A 22,912-nucleotide genomic window follows, 5' to 3' on the forward strand; every position below is an offset into this window, starting at 1 on the left:
GCATTTATCCCTTTCCTTGGGGAATGCTGCTGTTTCCTTCTAAAGACAAGATGTGTGGCTAGACAGACGTTTGCTCTGAGCTGCCCTGGCTTTTCATGTGTGCTACAAAGAGACAATGACTGATCCAAGAAGAATGATCAAGATTTTTAAGAAAAGTAAGTACCAAGATTGCTAAATCTTGGCTCCTCACAGCTGCCAAATATAAAGCTTGGTAAAAGGGTCCCAGTTCTGCTAGGAGGCTCTAAGGAAGTGGTGGGAGAGGGGTAAATAAATCATCTGCACAGTGAGCCTCTTGTCCTCCCAGTATCTGATCATGCCAGCCTGGGAGGCACTGAACAAGATCTTAAAGGAAATGGCTTAATTTCCTTTTCTTTGTAACTAAGGCCACTAGATCCTAGAGACAAACTTTTACAAGCTGTTTGCAGTGTATGTCCGTACTATCTACTTTGTTTTGAGTAAATTTGACTCTGTAGGTAAAGAATGAGATAATTATGAGAACCAAACGCTTATTGGTGGTCTCTATAACTAGACTATCACAAGCTAAACCAGGGAAGCAAGTATATAAAAATAATAGCGAAGTAAAAACAATAGTTTTGGGTGGGTATTGAATATTTAAGAAAGCAAACTTAGATAAACAAATAAATACAGGGATAAGTTCTTGTAATACATCTTTTGAAAGAATAATGTTCTAAAATATTAAATAGTGAAAATTCGGGAAAAAGAAATAATACAGATATTGGGGAGGTGACGAATGTGAAAGAATTAAATAAAGATTAAGCAGAGGATATTAGAAAGAGGCTCTGGAATGGCTTCCAAGCAAGAATATGCAGAATCAATTGAAGTTTCCAAGGGAAATGCAAGGGCAAAAAGACAGTGTAATGAGATAATGGTAGACAAAGGGCTAGGGGAACCAGTAATCTTCTGCAAATATATCAAGATTTAAAAAAAACAGTACTAGAGTGGCAGTAGATTCCATTAATAAATGAGGAAGGGAAAAAAAAATTAATGACTTTAAAATGGCTGACACATTCAACTCCTTTGTTAGATCTGTCATCAGAATGAAAAATGCATACATGAAGTTTGAATAATTAGTAAGGGGTGAAGACACTGTTGGCATCACTACTGATAAAGACCTGTTGACTGAGAATTTGGAAAATGCAAACAAAGTTAACTGAAATTCAGTGAAATAGGTAACGCGTCTGATGAACTTGAGTAATTTCTAGAGGAAAAAAATCATGGCCACTAGGAACTGTAATGGATGAGTAGAGCAACTACCCCAGCAAATGGTAGCTGAACAAAAATACAAAGAAAAGGAAGAAAAATCATTGAATGCAGTGGTTCCCATGGCATTTCTTGAATTTGCAGATAAACTTCTTGTGACTTTGCTTCCTGAAGAATAAAAGAGCCTTAAGCAATGAGCTGAATGATTTTTAAAAACATATGTTTTCTTGAGGAGTGTTTTTCAAGCAAAAGCTGGCTTGGTATATAATTAAAGATTTAGGATGGGCACAGAGCTAGGAAGCAAAACCTTTGGCTAAAATGCTTTGAGGTAGGCACTAATATTTGGGTTTGCTCTGCATCACATCTTGTACACAGCTGGTGTCACACAAATAACAGGTACCTGCCTGTAGGCGGTATGAATCTTTGGGAGGAATGCTTTATATATTAATGTCTATACATCTGAGCTGATAATAACAGGTGTGATTGCCACACAATTATAGGTAATACACATGTTTACATAACAACAGCATTAGAAAACATTCACCTTTTTACTTAATGGTGAACAGACTGATTTTGAGTTTACGTGGGTTATTATTTCCCCTTCTAAATGGAAGTAGGAGTGTGCTGGATGGATTCCATCACAGATTCTATCACCTTACTAATTTTCTTGGGAATTTGGGAATGAGTTAAGACTCCAGCACAGCATCAGCATAGCAGAACACATTACTAAATGGAAGATGCTACATTACCACTTCTGTTTCCTTCAAGATACGCCCCATTCCTTGTTGGGCTGGAGGTCTGATGCCGCAGGCCAGTAGATGAGGACCCCCCTGAAGACATCTGGGCAGGACGATGGCTACAGGAGGAAGAGGAACCTCCAGGAGGGCATCCATCTGCAGGACTCTGACGCACGGTGTACATGGAGCCCGTGGAGCCCAAGGCAGCGTCGGCAGGATCCGCACTGTACTGCTTCCTGCTTGGAGCATCAGCCAGATAGTCCTCAGGTATAACTGTCTCTGCTCAGGAAGACCACACACAAAATAAACATCAGTAAAATAAACTTTTTTAATCAACCCTTGAAAAAAAAATTTTAGCCAAAATTCCCATTTTTTGTGACAAAGTGTAACTTTGTTATCAACATTCTGTACAGACAGCTGGCCCCAGGAGAGATCCTTGCTGAGAATTAATAAACAGTGAAGGGACACACAACCATTCAAAGTCGGTAGAATCACAAGAGGGAAACCATGGCTTGATATGTGTCATCTGTGTCAGCTTACAATATTATTTTCTGTAAAATCCTGGGCCACTTAGCCCAGGTCCGATTGGACACATGGTGCTCCTCAAATACACCGAGACTAGCGGACTGAAAGGAAGGAGGCAGGGGAGGACAACGGGACAGGCAGTTTGTTAGGTTCAAAATTCTTGGCAGCCATTAGGAAGGAGTGAAGGTAATAAACCAAAGCATTCTGGCTGCAATTACCAAAATTAATCAGAAGTATCCTCAGCTGCAGACATCCATCAGGCCCAGTATCCTGCAAGGATACAGGCTTGATGACTGATGAGCACACCCAAGGCTTTTCATGGACAGTTATGTGTTATGTGTGAGTCACTTGGACTTGATTCAGGTTCAAATGTGCCAGCATCACAGACAACTGCAAACCATTGCTATGTTGGTTCCTGTCCTCTCCATTGCAATTTTCACACTATGTAGGAGTGAAATACCTTGCTTTTCGGATTTCTGGAAATAAAACAAATTGCAATTTAAGACCTGTTTTGGCGACTTACACTCCCCTGTGCTTGTCTAACACACAGGCATGAGGCAGGTCTAGCTCCAGCTTTTGCAGCATGCAGGTATTTTTTGCTATTTCCCCTCAGACTTAGGCTCAGGTTTGTCACTGACAGTTCCATGCCTATGTCACTGTTTTCCTCCTCCAGTATCCATGTCTTTCCTATTGCCTTTTTTTGGTCTTCACAAAAGATGGCCACAGGTCTTCCTCCTCCTTTTTCCCACTACTATTCTGCCTACAAAACCAGCCCTCCTGTCACCCAGCCCCAGTATCACTACTGGGGTACAAGCAGAGCCTTTGGAAAGCTCTATGAGATCCCAACCTTCGCAGAACCCTGCTGGCAACCTGCTCTTTAGAGATTCCCACTCCCACTGGGTGTTAACACCTGGCAGGCAAGGAGCCTCTAGATTAGAGAGGTGCCTTCCATTGCCTCATGACATTTTTCTGAGCTGTTGAAAAGGCCACTTTCCTCATCATGTGTACTCTCCCTCCAGAGACCTCCAAGCAGGGTGAAATTTCCCCCATGGTGTCACACATCAGCTTCCTGGCCTGAGCAACACATACTCCTCCTGATGTGTTATGCAGCCTTATTGAATAACAAGAAGAATTTATGCTGTAATTTATGCCATAAGACACAAACTCCATTGCTAATAGATGCTGAGGCTCTATATAACAGAGTATTCCTTTTCATTTACATTTTCATTCTTTTCCTTAAAAAAAACAAACATTACTTGGCAGCTGTGTACCGCAGTTGATGTTAAATGAACATGATTTATCTCAACAACTCAAATACTCAGGAGTTGTGCCATGCCATCATCTTGGCTTGTGTGTCAGGCCACAGCACAGATTTTTGTTACATTGTTCTATTTTACTGCTTCTTTTAGAATTTTGTCCCATTCAGGGCCAAAGCTGGACTCACCATAAGGCAACCATCAAGTTTGAAAGAAAGCTGCAAATGCGAGATTTTCTCGCTTTTGGGCATTTGCCTTTGCGACTGCAAGTAACTTTCCTTTAGCAAGGCTTTTTTTTTGATTCTTTCAGCATGCATTCAGGTGTCCTGCTGCTTTCTGCCAGGAATTTCTGAGCTTGATTCTCATACAAATACAGATAGGGTGTAATCCAGTTGAATTCAAGGGAGTTCAGATAACGTAATACATAAGGGAAATGGGAATCAGACACTCTGAACCTTTCCTCCTAACCTCCAACAGATGCCAAAATTATATAGCAATTGAGCTAAATACCTTGCTTTTCAAACTCCTCCCAGTAAACCAAAGAAAATCCAATCAAGCCTTCTCATTCAAAGGAATTTAATTACTGTGTAGAACACTTGCAATAAAAGCCTCTTATGCATGAAGAAGATGGCTCTTTCTGCAGCATCCTGCCTGCACTGCATGGAATAATTATGCCTCTTGTGAATCATTACCTCTTTATTCCAGGAAAAGAATGCTCTTTTAATATGATTACAATATGAAGAAGACATAGACTATCAAAACAACAAACAGCACATTAAAAGAGCCCTGCTAAATAAACAGCATATAGCTTTTATTGCCATGGATGTAAATTACTCCAAAATTTTTGAGCAGACACCAGGGATTTTTTGATGGATGTCAGACTGTCTCAACAGTCTGTGTGAAATAAGACATGTACAGATATAATCTCCCAGTCGAAGGACACCCGTGAATTTTGTACAAGACTACAAGGAGCCAATCTCTGTCAGATGTGTTCTCAGCTTTGCTTAAGACTATTTTCTTGATCTAGAGCAATTTAGTCCACATATCTGCTTTGGGCTCCAAAATGGGAGTAATGATGCCTATGGCCATGGAACAAGCTGGAGCCTCTGTTCCTTACATATGAAACATCCCCCAGTGGGAGGTGCTCTGGGAATTTGAAAAGTCATATTAATGTCTTCATTGGACTGAGGGGAGCAGGGATTGTCTCAAGTGACCTACTGCCCAAAAACTAAGAAACCCTGTGGAAGCTTTTGTGTTCCTATTTTTCCAGCTCTCTGTTAAATTGCACCACAGAGAAGCTGCATGACTTGAGGTTCCACTGATGAATAAAAAAAAAAAACATGTGTATACAATTATATGCATTTTGTAAGCTCCCAGAAGGTTTTGTAAAGTGTATAGCCATCACAACTTCTAATCCCACTTTGGCCAATTAGGAAAAAAACACTATTTTTGAGACAATAGAAGAAAATATAAGCCTCTGTTGGGGTTGAAAATGCAACAGTTCATAAATCTGTAGCTTAGGTCTTCTGTATTCTGACTCACTTTCATATTTTATTTTGTAGGTAGTCAGTTCCACATATTAGTGAGAAACTAATACACAACGCTTTAAAGCAGGATTTATGAGAAAGTTGTTTTGAGCTTTTGCTCTGAGCACAGTAGTCTCCATCACAACTGCTCACCACCCTGAGATGCTTAGGCTATTTTGGCAGTTTTCCTTTCCATGAATGATCCACAGGCAGCTGGATTGAAAAGCCCAAGGCTGTTACATCCAGCACACCTTAAAATGCAACAAAGGAGCGAAAAATACATCAGTTGCCTTCCCAATTAAAAAATTTGCATTTCTTCAGCTAAGCTTCTTAAAAGTAGCAGTCTGTAAGATTCCTAGCCAAAATCCTGAAGATGGGTCAGCTGAGAGTAAAAAGAGCCTGAGAATCTGCAGCTAACATCCCACCTCTGCTGCAAACCTCTGGAGTGAACTTGGTCAGGTTATCTGTCATCTCTGGACCTCAGTTCCCCATTAGAATGAAGGAAACCACTTATTTTGTCTCTCACATCTGTAAAATGTTGAGTTCTTTGCCCCAGCAGTACTCATTTGCCACTGTGGAGTGCCACATGGATGCATGCTGCATGTGTGGATGCAGAACACAAACACTGGGCCTGTGGTAGCGTCTGGGAATAGAGACACTCCAGAAAGACAAAAGAATTTACTCTCGTTGTACATTAGGAAAGCAAATGAAAATCAATTTCAAGTCAAGCAGGAAATGAAGAATAGTATATACACAGGAAAGATGATCCCTAGCTGACCTTTTCCTGAGCAGATCTAATCTCCAACTTTTTCTTCATCTTAAACAAAGCCCAAACTTAGTTTGTTAGAATCTCTCCTACAGGCAAAATCTCCTTGTACACTCCAGAGACACTCTATTCTGCCTTCTCTGCTCCCAGGCCAAACATGTCTTGCACTGCTTTCCTCACCTTCTGCTGCTCCCACATCACTGCTCCTGGTATATCCTTCTCTCCCTTTACCTCTCTCAAGCTCCATTCCCTTATATCCCCACATGCTTCTACCTTTGTTCTTCTCTGTCACTTCTTCCTACTTCTCTTCTGCCATTTTACCACTATCTTGACTTTGTTCTAACACCGCTATCTGGCACCTAAATTTCCTACCCTTTCCCCATTTTGCTAGTTATTTCCCTATATATCTTTTCTATTTTCCCTCCTCCCACACATATGATCTTCATAACCATTTTCTCCCTAGGCTGTTCCCCTTCCACCCATCTCACACTTTCATTGATCCAGATTTCCCTTTCCTGACACTCCCATGCCTTTTTCTGGGTGCATCCCCAGATTGCTGCTTGGACAGCAGAGCCCAAGGTCAGGGCAGGGAAGTGGGGCCAGAGTCCCTTTTCCCAGTCAACAGGCATATATCCTGCACAGCCATGAAGTGGCTGCATCTGGGTGAAGGCTGCCTGGGGCACTGCTGGAAACCCACACACCCTGCTCTGAGCATGCTGGACACTGATCCCCAAGCCAGGGAGGTCCTCTTTTACGTACCAGTAGCTTTCCAGGATAATTGCCCTTCCTTCCAGGACAATACTTTAATGTCTTTTCATAACCTTTTACTTTACCACCTGCAATGCTCAATCATTTATTTGTATTTGCTTTAATTGAATTCCCCATTAACTTCTTTTCCTCACAGTCAGTACAGATTTATTTCTATCTTTCTTTTCTCTGCCCCCACTATTCCTTTTTTTGTGTCATCTCCTATTCCTCATATCATTTAGTGATGGGCTTTGCCCTCTGACCCTTCCCTGTACCTTTTAAAGTGCTACCATATATTGTATATAATGGGTTGACCAGATGTGAACTCCATATTTTAAGCAGCATGATATCATAGCTTCCTCAGACCTCTCCTTTCTCCCAGCCAGGGACAGCCTTTTTTCATCCCCCAGTCATTTTGAGAGGAGCCAGCTACAGTGTCAAAATCCTATCAAGAGGCTCCTTCTTTCTATGGTTTTATCTTTGCCTGTATTTTATAGTTCCTGAGCCTGTCTCCTGCTCCCAGCACAAGGATAACATTTGCCCTGTCAGGGAGGTGGGAGGGGTGAGGGAGGAGTGGGGAAGGGAGGGGACAATTTTAAGCAGCAGCTTAGAAACCCTGCATCTCAGCCTTCATGAAAGGAAAAATAGAAGTGGGAAAACACAAAAAGCAAATGCTGAAATGCAGGAGGAAATCCTTCAGATGAGTTTAACTATCAGTTCAATCTAGCGAAAGCCAGAGGGAGAGAGCAGAAAGGTATAAACAGTATTTAAGACTGTGAAAGATTTGCCTTGGCTCTAAACTGCTAACTTCTGTTTTAAATATAAACTCTTGAAAGATTTTAAAAGATTTTTTCTGTGCTTTCCAAACAGCATCACACATTTCAATCCAGTCAGGAATGTACCACAGCCCTTATCTTCCCTGCAGTTTGAGCCTGCATGCATCTATCTAAAGATAAGAGTCTCCTGTGATAGATTAAGACTTTCCAGCTCTGGCTGCTGTGATTTACTCTGGGATTACAGCACCAGCCTATTCCTTTTAGCTCCATTGCCCATCCAGACATGCAGCACGATGAAAATAGGATGTCACCCCTTAGCAGATGTTTCTGTACCATGTCAGCACCACTCTCTGGTGCAAGCATCTGCCCCCTACACAGCTGGGCAAGGATCAGGTCTTTTCCACACCAACCCGTGGCTGCCAGGGTTTGGCTGGACAAGGAAGGCATTACGGGGAGTGACATCTGGTTTGTGGCAGCAGAGCCGAGCTGCTCGCTGCCTGCCAGGGTGGAGTGGCATGGAGACACGTCCCCAGGGAGCCACAGCAGCCCTGAGGCGGCTGCAGAGAGGCAGTGGGAGAGCAGGCAGCCCAGGGCATCCACCAACAGCGGGTCAGGGCTGTCACGCCTGTGGTTTTTAGTCTGTGGGAGAACATTTGCATGGGTTATAGGAACACACAGTTGCATCCACAGGGGGAAAAAAAGGGGGGCTTAGTAGTCAGTCAGAACAGTAAAATGTAAATATGTGTCATTCACTTGTGAATGCAGCTATTATGAACACTGAAACTATGGTCACACTGTGGAGATATAACCTGAAATGAATTCTCCAGGGTTTAGTCTGAGGCTTTACTGCACCATGTATCATCTAGCTGTGTCCTAGCTGCTAAAAAATATTTTGCAGTAACTGAAATGCTGAGCCCCACAAGGAGAAGCTTCCAGTCAGTTAACATCAAGAATCTAAATTTTTTTAGAGAATTTTCCAAATTCCAATGTTTTCCTGATTAGGTCTTCAGCATAAGCAATTTTTTTTTCATTATTTAAACAATTTTCCTTGAGTGTTTGCAGCCCAGACAACAGCCACATTGTGCTTAATGCAGTAGAACTAGGGAATGAGACCAGCTGGGAACAGATCAACGTGGTTTTATTGTCCAAACTGAATAGAAAGGTAGAGTAAATTCAAATGCTAGCTGACAAATATATTAGATTTAATAACAAAAGATGCTTGTATGAATAAATAACCCATTGAGGAATTTTTTCCATTTTCAAAGTGCTTGGGGAGGATTGAGTAAATGTGTTTTGTTACAATAGAGAGGTTTTAGTCCTATGTCACAGCACAGGCAAATTGTTTAGGCACACGCAGGAGTGAAGGCAAAAGGATTTCAATGACACAGGGATCTAGGCTGTAGTAAAAGTCTTCCTTTGGTCTCTTCCACCTGATTTCAGACCTGCTCCTCCTCTCTCTTCCCTTCTCCCTTGCCTTTATGTTATACCAAAGTGTACATCATGAAAAGAAGATTTATCAGGGTTGTATAGTTTTGTGTCTTAGCACTGCGATGGCAGAGGGAGATGGGAGAGGCTGCGATCGATCTTTTCTGTTTCCAGCTTCTAGCGGTAGCTAGAGGGGTTTCTCTGTCAAGGTAGTTTATAATGCACTCTGTATCCCTATAAATCAGCATTGATAGAAGTCACAAAAAAGCTGTATACAGAATAGACTAGATGAAAATGACTGTGTTATTTGAAAATTTCAAGGTATTATATACTGGGATTCTCTGCAGATACTTAGTGCATTTCTGTTTTGCTACCACCATGATTAATGTCCCTTAATCATATTGCTTAGTATTGGCTTAAAATATTTAACCATAGTTTTTTTTATTGTTTGAAAAACAAATAATTTGAGATACAAGAAGTGAGATGTCTAAAGCAAAATGCAGTGACTGCAAAATAAGCTGTGTTTGCTCATTAATAATTACAATAATCTCATCCAGAAAATAGGTAGAATAGTACATATAAAGCATGAGCCTGTGCATATGTTTGTATGCAGGTATAAGATCTTTTTATGAAGTCTTTTCTTCATTTCTCCCTGCCCAGTGCTACTGCTCTGCTGAACTTTCTGATATTTCTTCTGCCATGTTAGTACAACATATATGAGCCCTGAAGTCTTAGTCCCCTTCACAAAACCTTTCTTTTCCTGTCTTCTCTGCTTCTGCCATCTCTGGCTGACCTCAATCCCGGCAGCTAGGAACTCACCAATCCCCTTTTGCTGAGCCTTTTTATCCCGTCCTCTTTCCATGATGCTACAGAGACAGTTTCCCCCCACATCACTGTGCTGCACTGTGCCATGCTGCTGGGGAGCTGGGCTTACCTGGGACCCCATCCTAGGACTTGTGCCCAGCCTCACTGCATTTTCCTTAAATCTGGCTTCTCTGATAAAGACCGTCAAGCTACTGCCACCTTTTTGTTTAAGTCACTTCTGTAACGTTTTCTTTTCCATGAAAAAATTCACTATAAAGAACCTGATTCCCTTCCCCAAGCCACCAGTTGCAGCTTATTTTCAGTCAGAGGTACTTCTCTTGCCCAGCTGCTGGTGATGCAACTCCTTGCCTTGCACCCTTACCTTGCTCACTTTGTCCATGGCCAGTACAAACACCAAACTACATGTCACCACCAACCATTTGCTTCTAGTACTCTCTTAATTGCTTTAATCCCATGCTTTGCACTCATTTTGCCAACAGATTAATGTTCTTTAGGCAGATGCTGCGTATTATTACTTTCCAAAAGGCATTTTGATGTTCTCTGTATAATTACTGCAAACAAATAAATCCTAAGGAGCTGGGGAGTGCTGTTGATTCAACAGTGGCCAAGACTTTTCAAGGAAAAACAGTGGATGTTTCATTTCCATGGAAATGCCACTGTGCGTGGGTTTCCATTTGTTTTGTAATGAACTGGGAAAGGATAGAATGAAATAGAAGGTGGATAAAGACAGGTAAGGGATACCAGATTCCCTTTCCCCACTCTCAGCTGTCTCTGCTTCCTGCCATGGAGGTGCAAGCCTAGGCCTTGCCATACCAGGCAGCCCCAGAACCAGGACATCCCAGGCAGCCCTAGAAGCAAGGGCTCTCTCATCCAGATTCACAAGCAGAAGTTCCCCTTTTTTCCAAAACCTTTCTTGTTTTACTTAATAAGTTCTAGATCTTGAGGTTTACCTTTTTTCACACTCATGTCTTTGAAAAACCAGGTGAATCATACTGATTTATGCTTGCAGCACTTGCATAGGTTTCCCATCACAAGTTCTGGCTTGTGGCCTGCCCATTGACTGCTTCAAATTCTGGTATATGGGATCACAGGTATTTGGATCAATATTTTAAAAGTTTAGGAATGAAAATTCCTGTTTCAACTTTAATTTAAGCTATTTAAAATAAAAACCTGAACTACTTCAGATATCTCTTGAAGGAATCATATAGCTCTAGGGAAAGGTCTTAACCAGCTAAAACAAAGTTAAAGCTAAACCTGGAGCTAAAATAGAGTAACAATCACATAATTTACCCGACTAGGGCTCCGAAAGTGTCAGTGCTTCCTCTGCATGACTGCTTGTAAAGCTTGAATTAAATGCAAATACCCAGGGGTATTTTTTCTGTAGTGGATATGATCTCATCCATCATGCTTCATGCATTTATGCCCATCGTTCAATCCACTTTCCTTATGCATAGCCTTTGATATGGAGAAATAAAGCATCCTTAAATTCTGTTTCATAGCTTGGCTCTCTTTTCTAACCTCCATGGCTGCAGCCCAGGCAATATCCAGTACTGCTGGTGTCTGTGCCACAGCACTGAGCACATCTTGGGCTGAAGGACAAAAAGGCCTTTGGGCTTTTCCTTGCTCACTGCTGAGAGCAGAGTGCCCACCCCACCAGGGGTAGCTTTTCAAAAGGGATGAATTTCCTTGCAGCCCCTCAAGTCAGTGAAGGTAAAACAGCCCAGCAAAATGTGGGAAGCAGGATTTCCCTGGGCTGGCTGCTGAAGAGATATCTGCTTACAGCTTCATTGCTTAGCATCCACAAAGAGATACAATTTCATAAACTTAAAGGAAAAGAAGAGAGTCTTCATTTGCGAGTTAGCAAATCATAATCTCACAACTTAAAGGTCAGAAAGTTTAATTTATTCAATTCTGCCAATTTTATGAAGTCCAGGCAAAATACATCACAGCTGAATTTTCTCTCTTCCATCCATCTCTTATTTTATTTCCTACCAGGATTTGCTCCTTAGTGTACATTTTATTAGTTTCCTCTGATTCAGCCTGAAAGGGTCTGAATGCTGAAGCCTCTGCTACCACCCTCATGAAACCCCTCCACAGGAGCACTGGCTGGTTCTCGCTTTTGTTTCAACCCCCTGCCTTTACTTCCTATCCTTTGGACCATCCTAAACTGCTCCTGTCCCTGCTCTGGGCTGCAACACGCAGCTCCAGCTGCAGCTGCCTCTCCTTCAACTCTGCCACAGAGTTACCACCCTGGACAACTCGTTTCAGGAAGCCAGTCCTTGGGATGGTGCTCCAGCTGCAAGAAGGAAGGACGGAAGGATGTAAGGAAGGCTATCCCAGCTTTTCTCAACAGTACTGCAGGCTATGCCATGAATCCCAAAGCCCCAAAGACCATATAAACTTTTTATATTATACTTTGTTGTGGCTGGATGTCTCTGCTCCCTCTTTAAGAGTGACCTTAATGTTTTATTTATTGTTTAAAAGATAATGATCATGATAGAGGAATATATGAGGCAATAAATGGCCTTTGCAGGTAATTAAATGCTGAGGAGCGCTGAAGCTATTGATAGCCATAAAAGCCATTTATTCTGAGTGTGCTGAGAAGCCAGGAGCACTGTTCATCATAGCATGCAACAAGACAAGATTAAACAAGCCTTGGTACTAGAAAGGTTTTCTTACCCTCTCAGGGCTTGAAACTTCTAAGCTGCTGTTTATTTGGTGCTTGCAACAGAAAATATTGATTGTAATAATATGTGGTTTTCTATCATATAATTCTTTTTTTTTTCCCTAGCTGTTTTAGAAGGGTTTTGCACATGTTGGCTTTGCCTGTTTGCACATGCAGCCAAGTTCTATGTGGAGACATCAGCTGTCTAACAGCACAAAATAGCCAAAACCCAAGGTTTGGGACAGAAAGAGCAAGGAAAGGATTGATTGAAAAGGAAAGTGTATGTTTATCAAACTTAGTGCTTCTCACATGAGAAGCATTTCTTCTTCCATTTCCGTGCCTACCTTCAGGTTAGCCAGAAGGTTTTTAGCAAACATAGTTTCCTCTGAAGAATAATCTAATATCTCATAGGTGCATGTCAACAGTATGTAGATGTCCTAGAAATGTACCTTTCACATGCTCTCATCCAAGCCTCCATTAGCTGAGCATGAGACAAATAAAATCTGAGCACAGAGTGGAGGTGCTTTACGGGATCTCTGTTGGCTTCCCATCATTTATCCCCTGCCCCACGTTCACAGGATTTTCTGCACAGGTCACCCAGGTCTTGCCATCATTTTAGCTCAAACTGCTCTGCCACTCCCATGGAAAATTTTGGGGTGCAGGTCCAGAGGTGCTTTGAACCCAGGTGCTGTGGTGGCAGGTAACATCTCAGGATTTGCTGTAATGCAGACCAGAAGCTGGGCATTTCCCAGAAGGCCTGGGAGTCATCCCACAACTGCTCCCCACAAATCAGTCTCAGGAGCCAGAAAGTCCCTTCACAGCTGCGAAAGAGCCCTGGGGAATGTCCCATGTGAGGCATGAGACAGATGAGGAGCCTTGGCAAGGCAGGCAGAGTGTGGGGCTCAGGTGCAGGGAGGGTAATGCACGGCCAGCAAGGCTCATCGCAGAGCCCAGCTCTAGGCACAGCCTGATGAGTGTGCACTTCCTAGGCATGTAAAACATAGTTGTAAGTGATATATGCATATGTCAACAAATCCCACCTGACCTGTACACAGCCATTAGCATCTGGCAGCTTGCTGTGAGCACAGGTGAGTTATGGCTTCGGGGCATGTGCTTTGGGGCAAGGTTAACAGGTGACTCCTGTGTGGGGTAAGTGGATTAATATGACTGGACACGATGCCGGCTTCTCCTCTCCCTTCTGACGGTGTAAATCAAGAGTAACTGCACCAAAGTCAATACATGGATTAGATTCATTGGTACAAAGGGGCTGAAAAGCACATGATTTTAAAGGAAAGGACATCTCGATTACAAGATGGGGAACAGAAACAATGAAAAATGTGGCTGCTTTACATGGCTTCCTGTGGTGCTTTCTTATGGCCCTGCTCCTTCCATGCGAGCTTTATCCCACCAGGTGCCCTCACAGACCCATCTGCAGCAGAGCTCCTCCTTGTCACGGCACTGTGGGGAAGCCCTGTCTGTGCTCTGTGCAGCAGAGGAACTCCCATGCTGACCTTGCTGCAGAGAAATGCTAGCTCCTGGGGGGATGGAAGGAGGTTTAGGCAATGCAGCATTAAAAATACACTCAGTGCCTCAATCCAACCTAGCTTTGAACACTTCCAGGGATGGAGCACCCACAGTTTCTCCGGGCATCCTCTTTCTGTCCCTCACCACTCTCACAGTAAAGAATTTCTTCCTCATGGCTAATCTAAACCTACCTGACTAGCCCATGCTGCTTCTGGGGGGTTATTGATTGCACACACACACACACACACACACACACACACACACACACACACACACACACTCTACAGTGGGAGACCCAGGAAAGAAGCCTTGCCTACACCCACATCTCTTGTCTAGTCTGAGGGAAAAATAATGTTTTGCCCATCCTTAGTGGTGCCTGGGGAGATCCAGTAAGGATGGTGTCAGGGACATCTGCATTGGAATTTTGTGGGGATGGAGATGCTCAGAGTGTAACAGCAACTGTGTAAAAACTCTGGTTGTGGAATTGCGTTCTCTCACACACAGCCCTGCCATGAGAAAGTAAATGCAAATGTACATGCAAATTAAAATGCAAATGCAAACACAAATGCCAGGCCTCCTGGGCTGCTCTCGCTCGGTGCTACAGAAATCCCTTGACCTCTTAGAAGCATTCAGCTTGCTGCAAATGTCGTAGTACAGAGGAAAGAAAAATACTGCTTTTCAGTCTGGGCTCCTACCTTTCTTCCCCTATGTGTAAAAGTGGTAGTTGGATTTCTTTGTACAAAAAGATGATTTCTGCACCATGTGCACAGCCCTCTCCCAGCTTTGGTGAGCAAAACACACACTGAGGGTACTCTTGGTGAACAAGTGATTCAAAATTGCGATTGTGGACACTAAAACATCTTTCTCTCATCTGCGAGCATGTATCTGCCATTAAATTCAATGCATGAGAGACAGTGTCCTCCCCAAATACCCACAGTGTTGTTAATAAAAGAAAAGGAAAAATAATTTAAGTCAGGAGAAGGACTGCAGGTGAAATGAAGGCTCATACCCATAATTTATATATATCTTTTTTTCTAAACTAGCCTATGCAATGCCATAGTAAAGCCCCAGGGCAGCTTTCCAGCCTCTGATTGCAGATGGGGCTGCAGGCATGTCCCAGCTCCGTGGGGGCTGTGTGGGGCCAGCACCCTCTCCCAGAATATGAACGAGAAGGAAGCTCAGAGCTACCATCCATCTAGGAGCTCAGTGCCACCCAGGGCAGCTGCCCCTCAGGACCACCACCATCCTTGGATCATCTGCCTCATGCCAAGCTCCTCCAGGCTTTGCCCTACATGGTCAAGCACTAAGACAGGGACCTTGCTGGTCCTGAAAAGTTTTAAGCTAGGAGAAACATCCCTGCAAGTAGCAAAGCAAACCACTTAGCAGTCACAGCTCATTTAGGTTTATACTCACGGATGGAGGTGGCAGATTGAGATCCAGGCTGTCTGAGCTACAGCTAATAATATGTACCTTAGGTCTGTGCTACCATAACGAACGTGCTGGCCCAAAATTTCTCTGCTGGGGCACCTCAACACGGTGGTTCTCACCCAAACACTTCCTCTATAGCCACTGGGAAAATACCACAGGTACGCTCACTGCCTCCCTCTGGAAGGGTCCCACAGGGGCCTGCAGCTCCCTATCATACACAGCACAGCACCAAAAGGAGACAGTTGTGTCTTCAGCTCGATTACATCTTGAGCCCAAGGTGATCAAACAGCCTACCTGCCTCCATCCGCCTGTTTTCGTACCCCTCCGGGCTCTCGGTCGCGGCGCTGTGCTGCTGGAAAGGCTGGTTGCTGAAGAGATTGTCACACAGGAGGCTGCGACAGAGCTTCTTCAGGAAGCGCAGGACGTACCCAATGCTGTTCACTACCAGCAGGCTCTGGAGATGCTGCTTCCCCTCAAAAGAAGCTGAAACTGGAAAGCAAAACAGGAGCAATTCAATACTTGCATGGTGGAAGGGAGAATGAGAGCAGGGGAAATAATTTTACTTGAGTATTTGCGTGTATTAAAATATTTTGCAAAATTACCCTACCCGAGGCACATAACAAACTGAAGGAGATTAAGGAGCTGAGTTTGTGTGACCCAGATCACCTTCCCCCTGGAGACCTGAAAGATGCTGACTGGCATGGCCAGCAGCGCAAGATTTTCTAATATATGCATCCACCTGCAAATTGTGTTGTGTGATTAGAAGGAGGCAATCATGATACCCTGGTCTAAGGAAGGGAAAAGAAAGTGATATGCAGTGATCATCAGTAGTGATGGGTAGGCTGACTTCAGCAGTACATAAGGTTTTAGAAGATAATGGGGACATAAGAATTAAAGGCATGGTTGTGAATGAATGAAAGGTACAAGGATTGTACTAAAGAGAGAGGTAACAGCTTCATCGCTGATCTTTATTTACTGAGTTAACTGCATTTATAGGCAAGGGAATGTTGTGGTCCATCCAGAATTCAGTAAACCTTCCATTAAATTGGAAATGATTGCATACGAGAGGTGGGTCAAGAAATAGCAGGAGACCCCAAGTCCCAGAGAGAAACCAGCTGCAGTCTGTGCTGGCACAAAGAGATTTTGTGACTGCTGTAATCTGGCATTCATCATCAATGGAGAAAAGGCGTGGGAGATTGCACAGAAAGAGTTGACTGATTTTGACTTCCATGATAGTAAAAATGAGTAAAAAAAAATGGAAAATAAACATATCAAATGTTTAGAAATCCATAACTCTTTGAAGAGGCTCGAAACAACCTGGTGGGACAAAAAATGATAACGCAAGCTTACCAGATGCCCATAAAACAGCAAGGTGACACAGTCATGAAAAACTCAGATATATTTCCAGAAGGTGTGGAACAAAATACTTCCAGGAGAGAAAATGGAGTATTAAAGCTGCTATATAAAGTTCTGGAGAAACAAGATATGGATTGATGGGCATCATTCTGGTCATACAGGCTGAAGAAGGGTGAATCCACACTTGCAGAAGTGCACAGGCAGCCGCATTGATGTCTGGGGAGCAGAAATTTCCCCTGTGGCACTGCAGCCACCACCATCCTGCTATGTGGGACTGTGGCAAGACACTTGCACTCCTTTCACTGGTGCAGTGAACTTCTTAACCTGAAAGGAACTGTGTAGTTCAGCCTAGAAGGATGAGGGTGGCTCTCTTAGAAATACATCTAAGGATAAGAACAGGGCAATTAAAATTCCAATCTAAACCTGTCAGACGGCATACTGAGTCAGGAGTCAAAAAAAGGGCATAAGGTCTCAACCATGGAGGGGTGGAGAGGTCAAAACAGACCCACCAAGATCAGCTGTAGCAAGGCACTTTCAATTTCAACAGGTTTGCAGGGAGGACAGCATGGTATGGCTGCCTGAACTTCTTCCACCTGGAAGGTTCTTTCCAAATTCTACTGTCTCCCATCACTACTAACAAGAAAAAAATTGCAACATTAGACTTATAATTTTGGGGATAACTTCAGAGATTTCCTGTTGGCCTGAGCTGCTGTGAAGGATCATGCTCCACAGCTGGTTGAGCATCTGTGAGCCAAGCCATGGGACGATTGGAAAGCTCCTGACAAAACTCATCTGCACTGCTGGGAGTGAGGTGCAATTGCAGAGCCCTGCCATGACTAGGAGGCTATTCACCCCTCTTTGATGAATAGAAGGACCATGAAATTGGGAGAAATGTTGACCAGGTGCTTTTAGTTCAGGTGAAGCTGAAGCTGAGCCAACTCAGAGGAGCTAAGACCAAAGATTCTGGCAGGCTTGGTGCATAATATGACTCCCTTGATTGTAATGAAAATCATATATGCAGCACAGAACTAGGCAAAAATGAAACTTTGCACTGAATTGATTCAGTCTTGTGTTTCTGTGAACAAGTCTGGATCATTCTCAGAGTATTTTTGGTGTCCCTTAGGGAAGGTGCACCTGTGATTACAGAGAACTTGAGGAGAGGGAAGAAGCAAGATTTATATGCTGCACAGAGGGCCAGAGCTTGGGCTCCCACACAAGAAGGTCCCAGTGGCACAGCTGAGCATCTGCAGTCCCTGTAAAACTGATTGGACTTGCAATCCTTGGCTTTGTGTTCATGCCTGACTCATCTGCAGCAGCTCATTGGAGAGTGCTGTTCCCATGTTCCCATCCTTTCATTCCCACTGCATCCCCATATGCCAAAAAATGTGACACAAAACTCTTGCTGTGATAGAAGAAAAGTTCATGTTCACTCTGAGAACCAGGGGATTCATTGTGAGACATGGGAGGTTCATCAGGACACAGCAAGAAGGGCCACTGCAGGAAGACAAGGAGCTGCTGAGAAGCCCTTGGTCTTTGATTCTCTCTGATGAATTTATATAGAGTGTGTGTAGTCCTGCTGCATGGGGAATTGCTGTGGGACTTCTGCAATTCCTGCAGTGGAGAGCAGGTTTGGCTCATGAGCTGCAGGCAGGGGACACACCAACAGCTAAACTCCATAGAAGTTGTCCTTTCATGAAACACAGAATCATAGAGTTATAGAAAGATTTTGGCTGGAAGGCACCTTTACAGGTCACTTAGTCCAACCCTCCTGCAATGACCAGGGACATCTTCAGCTAGCTCAGATTGCTCCAATACCCATCCAACCTGACCTTGAATATATCTGAGTTTGGGGTATCCACCACTTCTCTGGCCAACCTATTCCAGAGTTTGCCACCCTCATCACATGAGGCATGCATGTGTACTTGTGTTGGCAATGCGAGTCACGAAGTGGGCTGGCATTGCTGCCCATGCTTGAACAGCTGCATGAAAACAGCTGTCAGCCCTGACCTCAGCACCGTTCCAAAGAGTGGTAAGAGGCAGACTCTAGAGTTCCTCACCTGAATCACCACTGCAAACCCCTTACTAACATTCTTTCATCTGACACCGAGGTGATTCCTGCAGCAGCTCATTTTGCAAAGGCGTAAGTGATATTCAAAGCAGGTTGCCATCCAAATGATGGGAACGAGACATCCAGGGCAGTCAGGATTAGATAACATGTTAAGACTTCAAGCACTTCCCTAGTGGCCACAAACCCCGTACAAGGATGCTTTACCTGACACCATCTCGCCTCCGTAGCCCTGCCTGATGAGGGAGAAGACCACCTTTTGCTGGAGTGCACAGTCGATGCAGGCTTGCACTGCTTGCTGCAGGGCCGCCGACGGCCGCTCCGGGCCAAAGTGCTCTGGCAGCTGCTGCACCTTTTTTCTGTCAAGGTACGGCCCCAGGTTCGCTTGTTTGTTGACATAAATGCAGACTGTAGACATAAAATTCCAACAAGGTTATTACAAAACAGGCCTGGGAGCATCCTAGGAAATGCTAACATTCTACATTCCTATTCATTTCCCAAGTTCTTCCTTCACTGGTGAATTGTTGCCATTTGTGATGGCAGAGCCAGTCTCCCTTGTGCTAATGACCCATTGCCAGGGCAAAGCAAGCAAAGTTTAGGTCTAGCTCAGTGTCACAGGCTACACACATCTAAAAAACCTCCTATATGTGCCTTAGGTCTGCTGTCTTGAGTCTACCTTGTCCGTACAACTTGTGACCAGAAAAATGTTTTGGGAGTGCAGAACAGTGACTAGCAGTGTTGACTTCACAGCAAGGAGGGAATGCCAGCCTGAGGTGTGTTTTCAGATTGTTTTTTTTTTTCTTTTCCTCTGTTTTTAGCCTGGTTCATTGAGAGTTGCTGTGAGAAGCACTGCTCTGAGATGACTTTTGGAAAGCCTTTGGATCCTTGCTTCTTCTAACCCAGATGTAATTTCTGGAGGGTTATGCTGCACAGTGCCATGGCAGGAATCTGGTCTTTGGGAGATTCCTAACCCTCCATGTCCAACCTAACACTCTAGAAACTGCATCAAGTTGAGGGAAACTTGTACATGCTATGCAGTGCTATATTTTGGGATTGCAACAATGTGACTGTGCTGCACAGGGGTCTGTGAGGGAGTCTGCCCTAGCCCCACTACAGCTAAACCCTCCATGCCTCTTCTCATAAGCTGCAAAGGTAGTTTTTCTACACGCCATCAGACCTGCCAGCAATAGCCCAAAAAATGAGTGTTCTCCTCACTACCATGAACTTATTTTAAGCTTGGCTGAGGCTAACTGCATCTCAGGGGAAGCAGGGATAGCGCTGGGTAACTAAGGGCGACTAAGACACAGCCTAAAGTCAGGCTAAAGTGAGACATATTGTAATAGCTGGCTGAGTGTGCTCAAGCTGTCATCTCTCAAACAATATAACATTATCTTCTGACAGAAATCAGATATGTGACAAAAAAACCCCATCAAGCAGAGTGGAGGACATGATGACAGCTGTGTAAAGTTGGAAATAATTTACAGTTTGCATCACCATAATGAAAATCTAGTGCAACTGTCACAGTGCACTCTGCTCCCCCACCTTGCAGGGACCAGCAGAAGGGGCTCAAGCCGTACATCTAGGGTAAACAGGAGGATAATAGCAATCATACTTATCATTACACCACTTCACACCTTCCAAGTGCCAGACAAACAAAGTGATAGTGCACTGAAAATACAGCAGTAGTATGCAGGAATTGTAGGGGGATGTCAGAATGCAGCTTTCCCAAGTGCCACACCTTAACAAATCTGCAGAATGCGGCTTCTGCGTGACAATCCACTGGTTTTGTCGGGGCTCAGCTGTGGGGGGCACTCTGCAGCTTGCTGAGTCCCCCACTGCAGAGCCAGGGTCCCTACAGTCCTTCTGAAGCAGAGAGGGAGCTAAAAGCTGACTTGAGCTTCCCTTCACCTCCTGCCAGCCCCTCTTTGGTGGGAACATGCACTGTTGGGAGGGTGCTGGGAGGAAAGGTGCCAGTGGCATGAGGATGGGCAGACAGAAGTGTGGGGCACTGCCTGAAATGACCCATGCAGTCCCTGCTTTTGCAGCCACCCTGGTGATCTGGCAGGGCTGGTGGGCTGTGCCTCCCTGTCCCACTCCAAAAGCAGCCCTGGGCACAACCTCTCAGGGCACTTCCATCCACTCAGCTGGTGTTTGCCAAGTGCTTTGCAGACTTTGTGTGTGAAGGGATAAACAAGAATAAAATATATTATTGTCATTGTTGCTGGGTTTAGTATCATTCTGCCACCAGAGCAGATGGAAAACTTCTCCTCTGTGCATCCCAGCTAAGAAATAATGGGATTTGTGTGTTGTGTTTAGATTCTAATGTTATCTAATCCATTTCTCTGCTGAAATCTGAGGGTAAATCAGCTGTCTTGTTGATTTTCTTCTCATTTACATCAGTCTAAAAGCCTTGACCTATGTTACTTCTCGTAATATAAACAAAAAGAAGGGTAAGCCTGTGTTTTCTGACTACATTTGCAAATGACCATGCCTGCTGCTGGGATAAGGCACTGGGGTTTTTGTGCTGGTAGCCCTGCCTACAGTCAGACCATGGCTCCTCCGTTCTTCTCCCCCCCAGCTGTAACAGATGCTTCATGTTCACACAGGGATTTAGGTTGGTCATTGCAACATATTAGATGGGGTGAAAATGTTAGGTATAAAATGGAACATTCATGGGGTTTTGATGTTCACATTTCAAGAGCAATGGGACTGACATCTCCACTAAACTCAACACATGGCAGTCAAAATACAGTCTTGCAGGATAACTCTGCTCCTTGTCACTGGTTGTTAGACTATCTGGAAACACCCTATTTCCATGAGCTACCCCATTTCTGGAAAGCCCAGCATCTGGCTGTGACATCTGGCTGTCAGCCTGTGGCTCCTGCTCACCCCTTGGTCAAGGAGCACTTGAGACTGAGTACCTGTGAGAGCCTGTGGGGTGTCCGAGTTGGGTACCGTAGCTGCATCCTGGGGGATTGAGCTAATATCCGGCTCCGGCGTGCTTCTCGGTGGAGAGATTGCTAAAGGAGTCATCAGGACACGAGATTTCAGCTGCAAAAAATAATGAAAGCATACACAAGATATTCCAATTTTATTCTATGTATGTCACGCCCCATGAACTCCCTCTCATTAGCAATCTGCTATTGCATCACTTTCTCCAGGCCAGAAGATCCATCCTGATCCCAGGAGGATACTGGAGCCTGAAGTCTGACTGATTTGCTGCAGACAGCAACGCCTTAAGCTACAGGATGCAAATATTATGCCACCCACTGGGTAGTTATTTACACCTGAGCAAATTGAGCCTAACACTCCAACAAATCAGTGCAATGGCATTTTACAACCCATTCATGTGGGTGTAAACAATGCTTCACAACTCAGAAGCATGGGGTCTTTAACTGCATCATAATTTAGGGCCCAATTCTGCTCTCGGTTGCAGGGCTGTAAATCTTGTATAAATCCAGTGGCACCAAGAGGCTACTCTGGGCTGACACCCATGTAAATAAGCTCACACTGTGGTCCAGGTTTATTATTACCAGCTAGTAAATACAAACTGCTGCACTGTTGCACCAGTGATCTTTGCGACCTGCAGCCCAGCTTGGAGAAGAGAAGCATGATGTGAATTTACGGTGCAATATCAGAATGTCTTTATACTGCTGGTACCTGGCAACACCTCACCAGTCAAATGATGATCAGGTCCTCGTATTTAAAAAGGACCAATGTGATGGATGTGACCTGAAGGTACCATTCTTGCTTTTCCTTTTGCTAAGAAGAGAAGTAGGGGGAAAGCAGAAAGCCAACCACACAGCTTGCTGGTTTATATATTTACATATCCTACACCAAAATGCTCTTCTGACAAGTATTTATTTCCTTTCGTTGTTTTTCAGTGGACAATGTACAAAGTATATTTTAGGTAGAAATGAAGTCAGACCAACTGCCTACAAACCAAACCTTGAGCAATCCCTGATGGAGAGTAGAAGTTGTTTTGGAATAAGATTTTTGTTGTCCATGACTATGAACTACAAATGTCTAAAATAATTGTCACTGTTTCAGCATACTGGTAAAACTGAAAA

General features: G+C 44.0%; 1 protein-coding gene across 2 annotated transcripts in view; it reads right to left on the reverse strand.

The window, feature by feature from the left end:
- The window catches only part of SCML4 (Scm polycomb group protein like 4), a 64,707-nt gene that overhangs the window by 11,380 nt on the left and 30,415 nt on the right, over positions 1 to 22,912 (reverse strand). For both annotated transcript variants that reach the window (XM_072926757.1, XM_072926758.1), the window contains 4 exons: positions 21,764 to 21,893; positions 19,050 to 19,250; positions 15,716 to 15,910; positions 1,971 to 2,237 (listed from right to left, as the gene is read on the reverse strand). In XM_072926757.1, coding sequence (XP_072782858.1) covers positions 1,971 to 2,237; positions 15,716 to 15,910; positions 19,050 to 19,250; positions 21,764 to 21,893 — 793 coding nt within the window. The remainder of the gene's footprint in view (positions 1 to 1,970; positions 2,238 to 15,715; positions 15,911 to 19,049; positions 19,251 to 21,763; positions 21,894 to 22,912) is intronic.

The sequence above is a fragment of the Taeniopygia guttata genome, chromosome 3 (assembly GCF_048771995.1).
Source record: "Taeniopygia guttata chromosome 3, bTaeGut7.mat, whole genome shotgun sequence".
Lineage (NCBI taxonomy): Eukaryota > Metazoa > Chordata > Aves > Passeriformes > Estrildidae > Taeniopygia > Taeniopygia guttata.